General features: G+C 38.4%; 1 protein-coding gene across 4 annotated transcripts in view; it reads right to left on the bottom strand.

The window, feature by feature from the left end:
- The window catches only part of naaladl2 (N-acetylated alpha-linked acidic dipeptidase like 2), a 317992-nt gene that overhangs the window by 53769 nt on the left and 243028 nt on the right, over positions 1 to 21195 (bottom strand). For all 4 annotated transcript variants that reach the window (XM_082156237.1, XM_082156236.1, XM_082156238.1 and 1 more), the window contains exon 11: positions 10082 to 10177. In XM_082156237.1, coding sequence (XP_082012363.1) covers positions 10082 to 10177 — 96 coding nt within the window. The remainder of the gene's footprint in view (positions 1 to 10081; positions 10178 to 21195) is intronic.

Below are 21195 nucleotides of genomic sequence, written 5' to 3' on the forward strand. Positions count from 1 at the left end.
GAAGCAGAGACACTCGGACAGCCTTCGGTCCATGGACAAATCACACTCCCCTGTTCAAAATGTGTGTCAAACGACACTCGCGTCAGCTCTCATACAATGAGATGCCAATTGTGTTAGCCAGGTGATAAAAGAGTATCTCTGGGAGAGCGCCATCCAAACAGAGTTAAACCCAGGAGTGTCTGGGAAAATTACTCCTTGACATCTCGTCATGTTATGTATTAGGCGACGATAAACTCTTCCTGATATCCTGCCAGTGTTGGGGTGCAGAGGAGGTAGAGGGAACCAATAACACGCCTCGACTGGGGAGATAACATGGAAATGTCTGCGGTTCCTTGACTCACCGATGACTCGAAAATGCATATTTCTCCAAATGGTCTAGATTAGCTACTGCAAAACATCCATTTTAATACATTCAAAAGAGAAAGGTAATAAAAAAAAATATATATAAAAAAAAAAAAATTGGCAAGTCCTTTAATTTGCTCTTTCATAAACATCCAAAGAAGAAATCAATCATATTTATAAAAGAATGTTTAACACATCTAGTTCGTCTGCAAGTCAACAATTTCTTTGTACAAAAAGAAGGGGAAAGCACAGTCAAGTGTGAGATTCATTTGTGTCTAACTATTCAGAGTCGCCCTGATTGAGAAACCAATTAATGACAGCAAATGTGGTCCAGGAGAGCAGCTGTCCCATATTAACAGTAGCCAAAGCACACGAGTGAAAGACTGATGTATCCGGCTTTGTGCCCACTCTAGTCTACAGTGTGTTTACTATATTTGTGTCATACAAGAATCTAAATATATATATATATATATATATATATATATATATATATATATATATATATTCAAAAACTCTACAGTAGAAAAAACAGCCATTAGTTCCTGCAATGGGGCACACATTAAAGATATTTTACATAATGGCGACAAAGTCTGTCAAGCTACATTTTTCAGCAAATAATGACTTAAATTTCGATTGAGATATTAGAGATCTCATTTGTTATTTGTCTCTCCTGTGGGAAATAAAAAGCCCAGTTTAAAACAGCAGATACTTTATGAAAAACTCAGCTTGGCTGACTGAGGTGTTAAGCAGTGTTGGGAATCTTTCCATTACCTCATCACCTCATCTTTTTCATCTTCCCTCAGTCTCTCACTCCCTGTCTCTCATCCCAGTGGACAAAAGCCACATCTGTTACACACAGAGTGAGTGCAGCTATACAGGGACGGCTGAGGCTGAGGCTCAGGGCAGTGGACTCGAGTTGGCACGTTGTCTTTCATGATTAAATCACCTCGGTGAGCTTTGACATGTCCTGTGCTGCAGCCTTTCCATATGTAATTCATTCATTTACGGTGCTCTTTTCTAAAGAACCAGATCTTTTCACACTATTGGTGTTTAAAGATGAAAATTTTACAAAAGAAGGTATTTTGATAAATGCTTCAACTGTTTTTGTCCATATTTTGGAAGTCAATGGGGTTCAAAATTACCACATTGTACCCCAGTGAGTAAATGATGACAGAATTTTAATTTTCTGTGAAATATCCCTTTAAGATCAGCTAATTCCACTTTTGCCTCTTTGTACATCTAGTGTTCTAAAACCCCCAAATTCTCAATAGTACGGCTTAATTGAAGTTTATTCAAAATCTTTTGCTAGTCTAATTCTATAAGATAAGTCAAAGCCAGTAATTTCTGGGAAATTAGTGCTATCTTATCATTTCAGACCTTGTATTAGAAAATATTTCTCGGGCAATTCTTCTGTGATTCTTTATCCTCCAAATGGTGAATTCATATTAATAAAACTACAGAGAGCAGATGGTCCATTTAAGCAATTAAAAGGCTAAAACATTAAGATCTGAAATGAGGGTGAATTCCGACAATAGACAGCTGATGATCCCGTGCCACCGCATTAGTGCTGATGGACTCGGGACAATGCGATCCAAACGTCATTCCCAAATTCCACACTTATTCATAACTCGCTCGTCTGAAGGTCTCTGGATGGGGATCTCTGGGTGCCCTTTAACAGATGAGTTGATTCAAGGGCAGGGATTGTAAATTGAGATGCTTCTCAGGTAGACGTTCCCCATGGAGTCCATCAGCAGATTCCTGCCCCTTCCAGGTGCCATGTAAGCAAAGCTGGCAGAATCTTTCGTTCACCCTTCTTCCCCTGCCCGGCTAGTGTCACTCAGGCTGTCAGAGTACAATACCAAGCCTTCAGTCTTCACCGCCACCACTGTTTCCATCTGACACATAACAATGGCTGTCCTGGGACGTTCAATCACACCAGCAGCTGCTCTCAACCTCACAGCTTCCTCTCTCTGGCAGCTCGTGTTCTCTCATGCTTCCTACTCCTCCGCCGTTTCTGGCTGGCTGATTCCCAGGGCAAGCGACGCATGGCAAGTTCATTTTGAAAGAATCTCTGGGTGGTATGAGTCCATCTCTCTTGTAAGTTCTGCCTAAAACAGAGGCACATTTCTTACACGCGCATCTGCAAACCCATTTCCATTAGTGAATGCTCTGCTGGGCATCATACTCAAAGGTCTATTCTGGAAAACTTCATTTTCATGTTCTGGAGACACTTGCATTTTATCCACGGTGAGATGAATAGTGAACTGTCAAAGAATCAAATGTTACCCATCATGCACTGCAAATATATATGAGCATTTCAGTTTAAGTATGTGGTATGCATGTGGTAAGTCTAATTTTGCTGAATTTGCTGAAAAATAGTATAGTTCCCTTAAGGCGGCCGCACACCGGACGCGCAGCTCAGCGCCGTGCCGCGCCACGTCTAGGACAACTGTCACCTGAAAATCCGATAACATCAGCAATTTTCTGATTTCTGTAAATAAATATAAAACTAAATGTATATTGCAGCACAGGGTGAAGTCCGTATATACATTAACTACGATTTGAGACACACACATGTACATTTTATATAAAACTATGTGAATGGCGCTCTGTGGCGCGGCAGGATTTTGAAAACACGGTCCTGAGCCGCCGCGGACAGACGCCGAAAGGAGCCGCCAGTGTGTGTACTCTCATAGAGAATAGTGTGTTCGAATTTAAAAGACGTGGCGCTGCGCGGCGCGCCGCCGAGCTGCGCGTCCGGTGTGCGACCCCCTTTAGAGTATAGATTAAGGGACAGGGTCATAAACACAAACACAAAACACCATCAGGGCAACGCAAGACACTAAAATAATGGAATAAATGGACCAAAAAATTTAACCCTATACAAAAGTTTGGGGACGGTAAAATAGTAAAAATATTTTTGAAGCCTCTTATTGTCACGGAGTCACCTTACTGACCAAAAAAAATAAAAAATAAAAAATAGCAATAGTGTATATCAGAAACTATTTTAATAAAATGTAACTATTTATTTACATGCAGAAACTTCTGGGAATGTCATTTATAGAATTGTATGTACCATTACACCATTTGTACTTTTTCAGCATTGTAATGTAACTTAAAGGTTAACCAATTATTAGGTTTTTACTCCAACATTTGCGCATTCTGTAAAAAAATATATATAACAGAGTTTCTACAACTTGCATCGCCAGACTAGGCATTGTCTTGTTTATAACATAAAAAAGTAGGAAAAGGGGACCAAGGCAAACAATTCAAAGCACTACAATATTGCAAATGGAACACACATTCTAAAAGGAGGGCAAACTAACCTATTAAGGGAATGAGCGATCTTTAAAGCGGTACTCTAGGTAGTCAGCACAGAGGCTCTGAGCCCTAGAGTGTTGGTATGCTGCATGTGGACCCTGTGAGGGTGATGGAGTGTACATATACCTGTGGCTCAAATGATCGATGCCAGGCTTTCGTGCCAGGCTGAGTGGAACTGACTCAAACGCACCCTGTACTACTCGGCCCCTCTGTCCTCCCGTCAACCCAGCCCAGCTGTGGTTGTAAAGATGGGGTTGAAAAATGAGCAGAGGATGTGATAAGCTTTGTGGAACGAACTCCCAAGGCTCCTCAGCCTGCAGAAAAAGAGAGTTCGGCCCGGGCCCGAGGTCCTACGGGACCTGGAGGCGTAGAGAAGCGTGACACCGCAGATACAACAGCCCTGGCCTTACAGAGGGACCTGGGGATTTCAAGTGTGCTTGTACTGCAGCTGGAGACCATCAGACAGCACTGGTACCCAACTCTCACACCCCATCAATTCAAGTCTGCCTCCACAGATTTAAGCTGGCATCAGGGGGCTACTTGAGTTTAGTTTTCGTATGAAATCTAGCTCAAACTAACGATGTCCGTAGCTGTTATTTCACTGGAACGCCAACTTGGTAAAGGCTGGCAGGTGACTGCAGGTCACGTGATATTAAGGAAACTCTCAAGAGGCATTAGGATTCATTAATATTAGCTTTAGAGTCACGCTGAGCTCATGGAAGGCAGGAAACGGCAACCCTTACGGCATCATTACAGGGCCAATGTGACTAAGAACTCGAACTGTTTGGAAAGTAGGGCATATTTATACAAGATGTACTCTAGAGGATTAGGTGACTGTGAGTGTGAAAGTTCTGCACGTCGGCAGAATAAATCCAATTTTTACTCTCTATAACATACATGACAGAATTATGAATTATAAACAATCATGTATCCTTCCTTTTGTATTCACCAAAGAGTAGCCTACTCCGTTGTATCAACAAATCACTGCACACATTTACAAATGATCTTTTTAATGTACAGTTTGAGTTAAATTGTCAGAATCACATTGAATTAATCAACGAATCAATGAATCGACTCAAAATGCTACATGTTTTAAGGCATAAATCCTGAAGCGGGATAAAATCAAGAAAATGTGCATTTACACAGAGTGTTTAATGATTCTCTGAAGCGGCATAAATGCATTTACACAGGAATTAAAATTGTGGGAAACGATGCTTTGAACATTACTATTTTAAAACTACAGTTTTAACAAAATGTTATAAAATAAAGTGTAATAAAAAAATTATGAAAAAATAAACTCAAAACTCAAAATAAATAAAAATTCTTCATTTTTTTATTATTTCCTCTCTGTCCTATATCTCACGCTTTGTTGTTAGTCATAATTCTGTGGTACTGTTAATTATTTTCTAATTTCTTACAATGACGTTTAGGGCGGCACAAGTTCGCGTTCATTTACACTGAACAGTATCAGAGTCGCCTTTGATTCAAGGAGCTGAGGTGTGTCAAACCGGCTTTTATGTGGCACTGCGTCTTTACAAAGAATTTTGAGCAGAAACAGAGCCGCTTTAGAGCAGCCTTAACTAGGCTGTGTAAAGATGCCTTTATTAATGGAGTGCTTATTTTAAATTCATGAAAAGCAGATTTCTTCTTGTTTTAAAGAAAAGTGGAAGTTAATGTGTAGTAATTGTGTAATAAAGAAACATCAAAGCGGTTTATTGAGCTTAACTTGTATTGAACACGGTATTGTATCCAATATATTGAAATACCAAGTTCTGTCATGAAACTCTAGATGTCGCAGGCTGACGGGTCCTTAACGCAACCTTCTGACAATCATTAAGCGTAGCGTCAGTTCTGGCAGGTCAGTATGGCATTCTGATTCCCCTTGAATCAGAATAAATTCTCGAATTATGTTATACTTTAAAATCTTGAATTAATTATATCTGCAATACATTCATGTTGGTTCTGTTCTGTTTACCCTAAGAGGGGTTATTGCTGCTCTCCCTGCTGTTATCCATGCTAGGCTGCATGGATGCTACAGGGAGTTCTTGCCCAGAACAGAACCATACCGCCAATCCAAACTGTATGCTAATTGCCAATCGTATTTGACGATAGTGGTCCTGACAGAAACATTGTTAACTACACAGCTGATTAGTTTTGGTTGAATATGCAGCAATAATCAACAGCAGCAGCAGCAGCATCATCAGCAGCAATAATCAACAGCAGCATCATCATCATCATCATCATCATCATCCACAGCAGCAGTATCTTAGCAGATCTATTCAGCAAGACCAAATATATTAATTTGGGGTTCAGACTACACAATATTTTTGTCTGTTTACAATAATCACTGTGTCAGATTATGCGAATTTGACTCCTAAATTCTTGTCGTGTTGTGGACAAGAAATATGTCAGACTACACGTTGCTCCTCACCCAAGCATCGTCCACACTAAATTGTTATTAACAAGTCAATAAACCAGTTGTGAAAAATACAACTTTTTGTCTTGCCTAATTTTAGTAGCCGTCGTATCCCTTCTTCGTACCTGACTGTGATGCATTACAAACCTCCGCCAAGAAATTTCTATCCATGTTATTCCTCTCTTGTTATTCCAAGCATGCTTAATCCACTCATTGTTTCAGCTTTAAAAGTCCACTTGATGTCACGGTAACCGATGACAAATGCAACTTTGCAGATTTGCATTTCGACTCGGGTTAACTCGCATAATAACTTTGACTGTTTGCACTTTTGAACAATAATAACGATCGTTCAGTGCCATGGCTGCTGACGTTAGCAATATTTATTTGCTATCATCTCTGTGCTCTCTGCGCCGGGTCTGACCACCAAAACTTTAAGATTAAACAAGATGGTTCATTCATATTATTATAAAAATGGGAGAAAATGTAAAGTGCGGCTTGGCGGAATAAGTCCCGCCTTTTAAGTAAAAGAGTCAATCGTCAATTGGTAAAGTCATTGTGTCACTGCAGAAGCTCTGGTTGCCATAGAAACATGACACGCTTGAGACTGCACATTCGCTTTAGCTGCCTGGAGCAACCTGAAAAGATTTTTAACGCAATTTGTGTTTTTTTAACCTTATCTCCCAGCTCACACTTTTCTTATCCTAATTTTACAAGTTGCAAGTTACAAAAAACAAACAAGCAGCGCTGACTGACTCTGATCACGGCCGGGTGTTCTCAGAGTCCGATCGACTCGGGTATTACACACAATTTTAAACAGATCCTGGGACCCGACCCAGACCTGGCTGACCATTTAAAATATGTTGCTCTGTGTAGACCTCTACTCTCACCAGGTTGCTGAAGTGCCTCTGCTATCATTCGCCAGCATTTATGAATCTTTTTTCACTCTGCCATGGTAGAGCCCTCGAGGAAACATCATTAAGGCAGGAGTATTGTTGCCATAGCTCCATGAACCTTTCATCCATGGCATAATTCCACCTACTAGTCTCAGCCTCAGACATCACGCCCACGGACCAATTGCTGAACGACTGATGCATACGGCACACATAACTGGAAACACTTCAGGATTTTCAAAGTCGTCATCTGATTGGTTTGAATTCTACTGGATGTCCGGGAGACGTGTGTATTGTGTTCTTTAACGGTCCGCCCTGAAACAAACCGCCATGATGCCAAACCCCCTCGTGGAAGAAGAAAGCGTTGTGTTTACAACTGTTACAATGAGCGCTTACCAGGATCAACTAAACGCTGGATTTTCAAAAGTATGTGAATTGTTGCAGTAAACTTGCACAAATTTCTTGAATGAATAATTGATTAGATGCACACCGGTCTGTTATTGTAGGGACATCAACTTTACATTTTCACGCCCCTAAACATGAACTGTAATAGGTTGCGTTACATGTCAGTCAGACGGCCTCTTGGGCGGTCCTTGGCCAATGAAAGCTGTGATGGAGTCCAGACCTCCTGCCGTCAGCCTGAAGGACTGGCTACACGAGACTAAACCAATACCATCGTCGCTCCATCGTTTTGCCATGTTTGAAAGCTGTGCTCCTATTGGTCAATGTCACAGATGTGACGGAACTCGTTGAGGAGGACCGAAAAAATTAAAGTCATGACGTTGTGAAGCATCGCAGACATGGTGTTGGTTATCGTCCGCTATATGACACACTATACGAGATAAAACTGTTGTTTATGAACCACTACTCCACTATACGTAAAACAGACTGTGCCAAAATCGGACTGATATCGTGTAGTCTGATCACGGCATTACAGTGTCATATCTAGTCCCATGCTAAACTCTAGTCAAAATAGAAATAACAAAGAACAATATTTTTGGAGAATTGTTTTAATCTAGGTGAATTTAATAAAGTTGCGTAAAATAACATTTTATGTTTTGTGAACATAATAAACATTGTAACAAATAAACTAATTTAATATAGTAATCTATATTAAAAATGTAATTAAAATAAACTTACATTACCAAATTTAGTTTGATTGTTAGTTGATGATACTTAATGAACTTTATTGTACACTGTTCCCCCTTTTCTGAAACCAGTGTGTGAGAGTGTGTGTGTCTTTGAATGCTTTTCACAGCCTGAGATCTTACCCTCTCTATCTTGTTTTGTTATTCAGGGAAGTTTCCCAACCTTTCTGCCCATTGTTCTGAGAAATATGATATTTTGACACTTCCAAATCTGCTCGCTGAATTCAAAACCACACTAAATATTTACAGCCGTATATAATGTTCCTGTATATACTCTTTTGAATGTGTAGTTGGAAGAGACAAGACAATGAACGGACACTTTGAAAGCCTTTCATCTATAGTAGCATGCGTTGTTGTCCCACAACTCTTTGTGTCATTGCCAGTTTGTCTTCAAGCGGCCTGAATAATTCATGGTGCAGAACAATATCTCCTTGACTGTGATGAGGAACTTTAATGATGCTCATATTTCTTTCTGCCGTTAATGCTGTGGCCATAACTGGCAGAGAGAGAGAGAACTTTTTTTAAGATAAAATATCCAGCCTGTTTCATCTATATTTCATAACATTTTCACAGGGTTTGTTGTTGAATCTAAGCATGCATGTTTTTCCTCTACAGACTGCCGGGGTGGGGAACAGGCTGTCAGAAGCCATGCAATCAATGTCTGTGGATTGGAACATGAAATCAAAATGGAAATGTACTTTCTTCATACACATTCCTCATCTTAATGTAAATGATTCATTATCTTCACTTCCTCTTTCTGTGCAACAAATTACTTAGTTGCTTAGACAGCATGAGTTACTGGATAACACTAACCATTAGCCAAATAGTATTCAGTCAGGATTCATTCTAGTATGTAATGCCCTTTTTTATGTGTGATCCAATCAATTTCCAAAAAAGAAAAGAAAAGAATTTACACCTAAATTCATCCCAAGTAACAGTTAGCAAATCGGAATTCATGTTGACTTAGTACTTTCAAGGGTTAGTGGTAGTTTAAGAAGTGGCTTTTGGGAGTAACATTGCAGACACCAAAATAAATTCTATAGAGTCACATTTTACTATCGATAAGTGACATCTTTCTTTACATTATTTTAAAGGCACACTATGCAGTTTCCGTTTTTCTCAAACAGCGACCCCTAGAGTCGCTGTGGAGTACTTGTATTTAACGTTACTGTCGTATATACCACTCACGCAGAGCCGTCTCTGCACTCTTCCGACCGCGCTTTCTTCGTTGACTCTGCCATGATTCACGTCTGAAATACATGCTAGTGTCTTCCATAGAGGCTGCTTCATATGTTTTTGATGTATGTGAGGTTGTGCCGTGAAGCAAGTCGTGATTCTCGCGAGATTTGTCGGGGCGCCACCTCTCAAACCTGCATTGTTGGTTTTGCCAGCGTCCCCTCCCCGCTTTGCTATCGGGATGATTCACCCTACTACGAGTTTGTTTACCATCAAAATGATTTCAAAGCTGTTATATTAAGGTACAAATCTTGCATAATGTGCCTTTAATGTAGTGCACAAATTATCACATATAAACTTTTAAAATTAATAAACAAAATGTCTAGTGCATTTAGACATTAAAATGCAGACATGTATCAAGAGAATATAGTTTGGAGAACAGAAAGGAACATCTTAAAGGAAGGTTTAAGAAAAAGAAAAAAGATTGTTTATCGCATACACTTGAAAATGCAAAAAAGATTTAGCATAAACAAGCTGCCAATAACCAGAAAATATGACTTTTGAAGTTATTTGTTTTGCTTCCTCACTGCATTTGTCTCTTGAGTTATGATTTGTGTAGCTGTGCAATTAGCACTTGAAAGTTAAGCAAGAAAGACTTCCACTCAAAACAAAATCCTAATAACAGTTATAGGCATTCAACACTGCAGTACCTGATAAACCAGCCAGCCAACAACAAACGAAATAATCACTAATGCACTTTTGTAGTGAAAGGAGGAGGATAGTCTTACCTTGGCAATATTCTCGTGGAGTTTGAAGGCTGGATCCAAGGTCTCTCTTAATGAAGACTCAGGAGGGAAAAAGGCCTCAGAGAGAAAACATGCTCTCTAGGTTTAAAAAAAAGGAGACAAAAAACATGAAGAATAAAAATTAAAACATACACCCATACAAGGTTGTCAAAATAGGTAGGCTTAACTGTCATAATACACTTCTGAAATAGAAGTATAGTAGATCCTTGAAAATGTCTATTAAAGTCACGTTTTCTGTCTAACACGGATGATTGTAAAACACACTCTGATGTTTGAAGGTCACAGAAACGTTTTAGCACAAATAATAGAAGCTTCCAAATAGCACTGACCATTTGATGGCTGGATAACAATTGGCTGATGACTTTATTCAATGTGAAATGATTGAAAGATTTCTGGTAATTTTTGACCATTTTAATTTTTATAGAAATTATTTGTTTGTTTGTTTGTTTTTTAAATATGACCAAAAAAAAGTTATTTGATGAGTCTAAGTGGTCATAAAAAAATAAAAAAAATAAAAAAAATCACACTTCGGCTGTTTGCACTTCGCAGTCAAAATTTACCGGCCATAGGAAACTAATGAAAAAGTCCTGTGCTTCCTTTGGAGAAAAAAGTCAGGAGGAACTAGCTTTGTGTTTTTTGTTTATTGTTGTTATTGTTTACCCTCTGCTTAATTAGTGTAAAGTCACATAGGATGCTGTGAGCCGCTGTATCCCTGTAGGTAAAGAAAAATACAAGGATAAAGCAGCCCTGAGTAAGTGGAAAAAATGACACTCAAATATGAATAAAATAAGATATATTCTAATTAAGTTAGGAAAAAACACTTCGAGCTGTGGGGGAAAAAAACAGATGCCAGCAGATTAAGTCATAAAATTAAGAAATAGGCAGGCAAAACACTAAATCCCAAGGATATCATTGACTGTTTAAGACTGTTTGAATCCAAGCTCTATACTCAGCCTGCAGAAATGTCTGTCTTCCTTCAATAAGCTTCCCCTTCCAAATATAAGTAAAGCTGGACAGGAAGCACTGAAATCTGAAATGACTATTCAAGAGATACCTGTTGCAATCATAGGCTTTCCTACTGGGAAAGCCCTTGGGCCAGATGGCTCTGGTATTGATTTTTGATTTTTTTTTAAATGGCATCAAAATCGCACCTCTTACGCTAAAGATCTGACAGACAGCAATAGCCTTTATCTACACACTCTGTAAATATTTTCTTACTTTTAAAGACGGACAAAGATTAAACGTATTGCTCTTTGAAAACTTAAAATAGGCATGATCACTAAAACTCGTCAGGAGTTTTGCACTCAGATCAAACAGGCTTTGCTCCCAACACAGTCTATATGTAAATAAAAAAAATGTAAAGTATGAATATTCAATTCATTTATTAAAAATTTATTGAACTGAAAAATTAACAGCCATTAGCAACAGTAATGATCCAGTTTTTTTTATTTTTTCATTTTATGCAGAAATCTATTGGGCTTCTATGGATACAAATAACTAATAAACTGAGAAATTCCACACACGCAAGCACGCACGCACGCACGCACACAAAATAAGGTTGGTGCACCTATCATTTTGAGGTAATTCCGTAGGCGTAGTGGTTTTTATACTGTACAAACTGTATATTTTATCCCCTACCCTTAGCTGTCTACACTGGACAAAGCGATCATTGCAAATCCATTTGTGCTTCCTTTAAGAAATATCGCGAGTGCTTGAAGTACGTCATTAACAGAACGATGCATCAGTTTACTGTCTGGGATTTGTTGTGTCGCATCCAGTGTAAACAACATCGCTAATTTAATGGGTTCTATTATCATTATGCATCGCGCCACTCGCGTCCGGTATAGACGTTGTAATGGGGACCAAAAAATGTCACCACAAGGACAAGGAATTCGGATATTGGCATTTTTGCGGGGACATATTGTTTGAGGTTCAGGGTTTACCTGAACCACACAAACACGCACAGAGAAAAAAAATCGAGAAAATGAGAAATGCATGCAAGCCAAAAATGAGAATGTCATGAGGCATCGTCAACTTGATAGCCGCTGTTTGTGTCTTTCTCTTTGTAGTGGATGCACAGAGAGGCACAACAAAGACTGATTTGCGTTGAAGATTAGAGCCATTACACCCAGAGCCTGTCTTCCCACACAGCTTTTCACCTCACTTGAGAGCGGATCCTGCTGTTTTCAAGCACGGTAGCCTCGCTAGGGGTTATTACATCGGAGATTGTGTGGCAACATCTCCAGTAAGTTGGTTTGAGGTGAGCTTGCACAAGCTAAATGCGAATGCAGATCATTTTCGTCTGTATTTCACCACTCTTCACTAGCCTAAAGAACAGAAGTCATGCACACAAACTGGGTCCTGTAATATGGGTGTTCAGTTACAAGGCGGCAAGCTGGGCTTTTCATGTAGCCATTTGAATAGAACCCAGCAATTTTGCTCAGATATCTGACAGAAGGCCGGCACTCTTCAAATAGATAAACACATGGCTCTCAGGATAATAACCTAACTTCCAGACCATGGCTACATGTGAATGGGGCTGTGCTTGGGTTACTCAGAAATGATATCTCAGGCAGGTGAATTGGTTCCTCTTGACTGAGCGAGCAGGAAACCTCTAGGCTCACTTCGGGAAGAGTCTACAGGTTTAAATGTGATCTGACAGTCAAACCCCAACCAGCTGAAGCTACCATAAGCCAGGGAAACGCTTGCTGTTTATTCTACACACACAAAACGACCTTGTTACCAGTGGAGTGGCCAGTCCACAGGCAATTCTGCAACAAGCAATTAAAATTCAACAGCCTCATATTACCGTTTAGAGACCCAATAAAACGTAATTTGCTATACAAAACGCTTTTCTCACAAATAAGATAATAAAAATTCCTGGATATCTTTATTTAGTCATTAAACCCAAACAGCAGTAAATATGTAAACTAGGGTCTATTTTAATCTCTGGTAAAACACCCAAACTTTACTTTAAATTAGCTTAGTTTGTGCTGAAGGTCTTATAGGTTCTTAAATTAAATTGTACTGCTTTCAAACAAACAAACAAACAAACAAACAAACAAACAAATAACAGATGAGCACGCGATGTGCAGTACTTTTGAGTAAAGAGTAGAGTAAAACAGTATTTTTGTCTGGTTTTCCATTTAAAATGCCTAAAAAATTAAAACCTTGAAACTTGATACATTTTGAAACACCAGCATTGCATAAGATATTAACACTTTTTTTATTTTTAAGAATGTATCTTTAACACAAGTGTGTTTTGTGTTACTGTGCTGGGAAATTTTAAGTTAATAAACAAGTGAAAACATTTGACAAAATACAATTATTTTTAAGATACAATTTATGAAGTCTTCAGTCTTATGCAGTGTTGCTTCAGCAGTTAATTCATGTATATTATTAATTTATTTTTAAAATGAAAAATAAATAAACAAATGAATTTGAATAGTAGTGTTGTTGTTTTTTTTGCTTTTGTTTTTTCTGTTTAAATTCAGTTAGATCACAATCCACCATTTTATCCACAATTTATCTACAAAAAAACACCCATATTTTAAGGGAAGACAACAGAGACTGGGTTGAAACTATAAAAACAAAATTGAAGTCTAACATTTACACTACTGTTCAAAAGTTTGAAGTCAGTAAGATTTAAAAAATAAATAAATAATACTTTTATTCAGAAAGGATGTAAAAAATTGATCAAAAGTAACAGTAAGGACTTTTATAATATAATGTTTCTATGTAAAAAAAATGCTGTTGGTATGAACTTTCTATTCATCAAAGAATCCAAAAAAAAAAGGATCATGGTTTCTACAAAAACATTAAGCATCACAACTGTTTTCAACATTGATAATACTAATAAATATTTCTTGAGCACCAATTCAATGTATTAGGCAAGGCAAGGCAAGGCAAGGCAAGTTTATTTATATAGCACATTTCATACACAATGGCAATTCAAAGTGCTTTACATAGAAGAAATTAAAATAATAAAAAGAAATAAGAATAATTAAAACAGTTTAGAAAAATAAAAAATAAAATACAGTACAAATAGTCGGACGAACATTGGCACAGTGCTCATTCAGTAAATGCATAGTTAAACAGATGTGTTTTGAGTCTGGATTTGAATGTGACTACAGTAGGAGCACATCTGATCTCCTCTGGAAGCTGGTTCCAGCTGCGGCTGGCATAATAGCTAAAAGCAGACTCGCCATGTTTAGAGTGAACCCTTGGTATTTCTAGCTGATATGATCCTAATGATCTGAGTGATCTGTTGGGTTTATATTCAGTGAGCATATCTGCAATGTATTGAGGTCCTAGGCCATTGAATGATTTATATACCAGTAATAATACTTTAAAATCAATCCTAAGTTTAACTGGGAGCCAGTGTAAAGACCTGAGGACTGGTGTGATATGTTCATATTTTCTGGTTCTGCTCAGAATCCTGGCGGCAGCGTTCTGTATGAGCTGCAACTGTCTTATGGTCTTTTTGGGAAGGCCAGTGAGGAGTCCATTACAATAATCCACCCTGCTGGTGATGAAAGCATGCACAAGTTTCTCTAAGTCTTGTCTGGAAACAAAGCATCTAATTCTTGCAATATTTTTCAGATGATAGTATGCTGATTTAGTTATTGCTTTGACATGACTACTGAAACTAAGCTCTGACTCTAGTGTCACACCAAGATTCCTGACTTGATTTTTGGTTGTTTGACCCCTAGAGTGAAGGTATGCGTTCACCTTGAGAACTTCATCTTTGTTTCCAAACGCAATGACTTCAGTTTTGTCTTTGTTTAACTGAAGAAAGTTTTGACACATCCAACTGTTGACTTCATCAATGCATTGGCACAGGGAGTCAATGGGGCTGTAATCGTTAGGCGATAGGGCTAAGTAGAGCTGTGTGTCGTCTGCATAGCTGTGGTAAGCAATTTGGTTCTTTCTCATTATTTGGCTCATTGGGAGCATATACAGGTTGAACAGGAGTGGCGCAAGAATTGAGCCTTGAGGGACTCCGCATGTCATGGATGTCCACTCAGACTTATGGTCTCCTATACTCACATAATAACCTCTCCCATCTAAGTATGACCTGAACCATTTTAGGACTATCCCAGAAAGCCCCACCCAGTTTTCCAGCCTGTCCAGAAGTATGTTGTGATCGACAGTGTCAAATGCAGCACTGAGGTCGAGTAGTACCAGCACTGATAATTTGCCTGAGTCAGTATTTAAGCGAATATCGTTTATTATCTTTATGAGCGCTGTCTCTGTGCTGTGGTGCGGTCGGAAACCAGATTGAAAATTGTCAAAGTATCCATTCGAGCATAAGAATTTGTTCAGCTGATTGAAGACAACTTTTTCAATGATCTTACCTATGAAAGGAAGATTTGAGATTGGTCTATAGTTGCTTAATATGGTCTTATCCAGATTGCTCTTTTTCAGGAGGGGCTTGACAACTGCAGTTTTTAGGGAGTTTGGAAAACTCCCAGAGAGAAGTGAAGCATTTACCACTTCTAGAAGATCTGCTTCTAAACTGTTTAACACACTTTTGAAAAACGATGTGGGAAGTGTGTCAAGAGCGCAGGTTGATGTTTTAAGGTGCTGTACGGTTTCTTCCAAAATTTTGCCATCAATTTCTTTGAAAACAGACATAGTAACTACTTTCTCAGGTGGTTTGATCTGTCTGACCCCAGCGCAAGTCAAGGATGTGCTGATCACCTTTCTGATATTATTGATTTTCTCAGAGAAGAAAGAAGCAAACTCACGGCACTTGCTGTCTGAGAGCATTTCACTGGGAATCTGGCTTGGGGGGTTTGTCAGTCTCTCTACAGTAGCAAAAAGAGTGCGTGTGTTGTTTAAATTACTGTTTATAATATTTGAGAAGAAAGTCTGTCTAGCTTTGCCTAGTTCCATATTGAAAGCATGAAGGCTGTCTTTGTAGATGTTATAATGGACTACAAGTTTTGTCTTCCGCCACATGCGCTCTGCTTTTCTGCATTGTCTTTTCATATTTTGCACTGCTGTTGAGTTTCTCCAAGGTGCCTTTTGTCTGCCACTCTTCTTCCTGACTTTCACAGGAGCAATATCATCAATTACACCTTTAACTTTTGAGTTAAAAGAATCAAGGAGAAAATCAACAGAGTCTGCAGATATGCTTGGTGTTAAAGATATAGCCTTCATAAATAGGACACTAGTGTTCTCATTTAAGCATCTCTTCTTGACAGACACAGATCTAGCTTCAGTGGCAGGAGAGATCAATATATCAAAGAAAATACAGAAATGATCAGACAGTGCTACATCCTTAGTAACAATCGATGAAATGTTTAGACCCTTACTGATAAGTAAATCTAAAGTGTGTCCACGATTGTGTGTGGGTCCATGTACATGCTGAGTCAGATCAAAAGTTTTTAAAACAGTTTTGATTTCTTTTGCCATATTGTTTTCTGCATTATCTATATGGATGTTAAAATCTCCAGCAATGGCAAAACAGTCAAACTCTGAGGTAATTGTTGATAACAGTTCTGTAAAGTCCTCAGCAAAGGCTGGAGAGTATTTTGGAGGCCTGTAAATAATGAAAAGTAAAATGCGTGGAGCACCTTTTAACACAATACCCAGATATTCGAAAGACAAGTAATTCCCAAATGATATTTGCTTACATTGATAGATATCTTTAAAAAGAGCAGCTAGACCCCCACCTCTCTTAACAGCTCTGCAGACACTCATAAAAGTAAAGTTAGGAGGGGCTGCTTCATTGAGGATTGTTGCACTGCAGCTGTCTTCTAGCCAGGTTTCATTTAGAAGCATAAAATCCAGGTTGTTTGTGGTTATTAAGTCGTTGACTAGAAGTGATTTATTTTTAAGTGAGCGAATGTTTAAAAGAGCTAACTTAACAGACTTACTTTTCCCCACAGCAATATTAGTTTGACGTGTAATAGGCACCAGATTAGTTGGCTTTGCTGTACGGCTATTGAAGGCCTTAGACTTTCTATCATGTAATAGAACAGCAATAGAGAAAGATACAGGCACACTGGGTTCCCGCTTGTTTTGTAAACATTTGAGAAAGTTACTGTTATCAAAACGGGGACCCGACACATATCACTGAGAGCTGGTATCAGTTGTTTTTGGTTCACCTCGAGCAGATGGAGGAGGGTGTGGGCCCTGGCGTTGTGGCAGAGGCCGAAGAGCTCTCACAGGAGGAGGGGGAGGGCGAGCTGGGCCCGCAGGCTTTGGTGGTAGTGGTGCCTGTCTTTTTTTAGTTGGTATCTGGGGGCTTGCAGCAAAAGAGTGGGATAGTCTGGTTCCAGCATGCACCAGTTCTTCCATTTTCTGTGAGAAGCACAGTAGTGGCGTAGCAGGGGAGAGGGAGAAAGTATCTGGTGAAAGGGGCTGTTGCTCTGGTGTTATAGGAGGCTGTAATATGCTGTCCTGGCTTCCCTGGCTGTTTTCCAGGAAGTCGTCCTTGGGTGCAGAATCTTCAAGCAGTTCTGATATGGCTGTCTGTGGTGAGCTCTGTGTGCAGGGCTCAGCTGAGATTGTGTCCGTGAGCAGAGGTTGTTGTGGCGGAGTGGTGTTATCATGTCCATTTTGCTGCTGAAGTGAAGTCCCGTGGTCATTCATGCTGTGTCCAGATGTGTGTGTGCCGTTCAGATTGAGTGGATTGGCACAAACCGCAGAAGGATGATTTAGGGAGAAGTAGATATTGTCCTTTAACACTCTTGAACCAAGTTTGTTTGGGTGATGGCCATCCCGATGAAACAGTTGTCGTTGACTCCAGAAAAGATTGAAATTGTCAATGAAGTTCACTGCTTTTATATTGCAGGTTTTTTGCAGCCATGTATTTAGCCCAAGCAACCGTGAAAACCTGTTTGTTCCTCTTGCTGGTAGTGGTCCACTGATGAATGTTTGAACTTTCAGTCTTTTAAGTGTTTCAAAAAGTTTATTGAAATCCTTCTTAAGGAGTTCTGACTGCTCTTTATGAATATCATTCTTCCCCACAAGTCTGTGGCAGTTAGTGCAGCAAGTAGATTCCAGAAGAGGCATTTTCTCTTATCCTTGTAGGCAGTTGTGTTTTCCTTTCCCGGTATGTAAGCTGGTCGGGTAAAAGAATTCTCAATTTTTGTAGTAATCCAAACTTTGTCGTATGAGCACTGTGCTGATTTGCTGAAGTTAAAATTAGGTGATAAAAGGAAATAAAATAAAGGAAATAAAATATAGAAAAAATAGGAGATAAAATGTAAAAGCGATAGAGCAAAACGCGGAGCAGTAAGCAAGAGCGTCCGAACAGTAGCTGAGCAGGAAGTTAATATTAGAATAAACTGTTATTTTAAAGAGATAGTTTACATGGTAGCCATTGACTGTCACAGTTTTTTTTTTTTTTTTTTTTTACAATGGAAGTCAATGGCTTCTGTCAGCTGTCTGCTTACCAGCATTCTTCAAAATATCTTCTTTTGTGTTCAACAGAAGAAAGAAACTCATACAGATTTGGAACAACTTAAGGGTGAGTAAGTCATGACAAAATTGTCCTTTTTGTTTAAACTATCCCTTTAAATTGTAATAATATTTCAATATATTTGTATTATATTTTTGTTTAAATCAACATGGACACGGTGAGCTTCTTTTAAGCATTCTTGCAGACCCCAAATGTTTGAATGCTAGTGTACATTTATTTGTAATATAATGTATTAAATGTAACAATATCCAGAATTTACAAATAAACAATTGAAATGATTGATGGGATTACTAATTTTTCAGTTAGATCACATAGATTACAACCAAAACTTGTGTGCGTGTGTGTTTGTGTGTGTGCATGTGTGTTTGTAAGAGAGAAACATATAGAAAGAGGACTAGTTTGGCAGAAAGCTGGAGCAGAAAGAAATAATCACAGTCTCACTGTCATGGCAAGCGGGACACACGCTGTTTATGTAAGCTGGAAAATGAGGCTTTGAATGCAGTAATCAGCGTGTGGCTGGATATCTGCCTTCTCTGAAAAGCCCGGCCCTGACGTGCGGGACAGTCTCTCCAAATGGGTTCAGAGCTATTTAGTGTGCCATCATCTCCCAGTAACCAGAACTAATGGTTCATTGTTGGCAAGGAGCAATATGAATATTCATTAACAATGAGCGAGCGATAATAAGACACAGTAAAATGCAGCGACAGGCTGAGGATGATCTCAGCTGCGGATTCACACATCTATCACTGACTTAACCAGCCATGTACCTCTGAGGAAGCTCAGGTGATGGAAGGATTTCACTGTAGAGGACACACTGGAAACGCCAGTTAGTGTACAGCTAATTCCCATATATTCTTGCAGAAATACATTCAGTAAAAAAATTTAACATAAAAAAAAATAGCAAATGAATCCACTGCTGTCAGTGAAAATACAACCGCAACCTAAACCAAAAAAGTCAGTCAAATCATTGCAGGGAAACAAAGTGTTCACTGCTGCCAAATGCATCTATTTGCTCTTTTTTTTTTGCAGCAATGAAGGATAAATGGATGATCTGGCAATGCTGCGAGGGAAGGATAACTGATGAAACGTACCTATTTGATGAGGAAAAGCAATTAAACCAACAAGCTTTTTAAAACCAACAAACAATATTTGAACATTTGCTAGTTTAGAATTACTCAGAATAAATTCTGAATTACTTATTAGCTTCATAAACAGACACTTTTAATAGCGGATTCTTAATGCTTTTCAATACAGATGTTTGGTCCTTTCATCTAAACGCTGCAGCAATTATATTAGCCTCTCATAAATACTAATTAATCATAATTAATTAAAAGCCTGTTAGCTCAATCACACAGGAGTTGTGAACGTGGGTGTGAAGAATTTTGAAATAAATCAGCTCTCTTTGATTTTGCTCGTCTTCATGGAAGACTTGCTGCGTTTGTGCTTTTTAACCTAGTGATAAAACAGGAAATTGACAAAGGAACTGAAATCATTAACTGATCTGACCGCAGGACGCCATCAAAGAGGACTATTAACTGTTTATTATCTGATCAATAGAAGTGAAAGTGTAGCATTTCAAATGATTTTCTATTGGAACAGATGAAACAGGGTGCCATTATCGAATAAGCCGGAGTGGGGCTTTTGATTCTGATAAATGGCGATAATGTATCAAAGTGCTACACACAATACTTTACATGAACAAGCTGCTAAATCAATGTTATCTCAATATTATTTGAATGTAAATTGTGGTTAAAATATATTTTTACAAAACATACAATATCAAAACAACATGTAAACAAGTAAAATAATAATTTAAATTGTGTTTATAGGTTTATTTTATTGCATTAGGATTAATTAAATTGCTTTTTTAAATTACATTTTTAAAAATGTACATTAAGTTCAGTTAATATTATTCTGTTTTGTGTGAATTCTAAAGATTGGTTGGAACAATTGTGACAAAACATGAGTAAAACACACGTCAATATTACACTGCAACATCAATATTTATCATTTATATTTTGAGCTGTGATGATTATTCAACAGATCCATTTAAAGACTAAATGTTTGTTTGTCATGTCAGTGTTTTTTTTGTTTTGTTGTTTTTTCAGAATTTTATTAGGTGATATTAGTTTTAGTAATTTTGCTGTGAAATTAAATATCTTTATATATTTTTTAATAATTAGAATTTTTAAAGAAGATATTTTGAAAAATGTCTGTAACCAAACAGTTGATGGACCCCATTGACTTCCATAGTATTTTTTTTTCCTACTATGGAAGTCATTGGGGTCCATCAACTGTTTGGTTACCGACATTTTTCAAAATATCTTCTTTTGTGCTCAGCAGAAAAAATTTATTCATACAGGTTTGAAACAACTTGAGGGTGAGTAAATGATGACAGAATTTTCATTTTTGGGTGAACTATCCCTTTAATACATCAAGTTAAAGGCCCACTTAAGTGCCTTAACACGCAGCTTTGTATGATGCGTTGATGTAATTTCCACTGAAACGAGAAGCTAAGGCTATGGCTTCTTAACCAACGTACAGTTGGAAAACAGAATAAAACTCAAGTGTTTGAGCAACCGAACACACATCTCCAACCCATATTGCTCTGTGACGTGTCAACGGTCGCTTTGGCCAGGTGGTATTAATAGCATATAGGGGG

Source organism: Leuciscus leuciscus (assembly GCF_965113295.1).
Source record: "Leuciscus leuciscus genome assembly, chromosome: 23".
In the NCBI taxonomy this organism is placed as follows: Eukaryota; Metazoa; Chordata; class Actinopteri; order Cypriniformes; family Leuciscidae; genus Leuciscus; species Leuciscus leuciscus.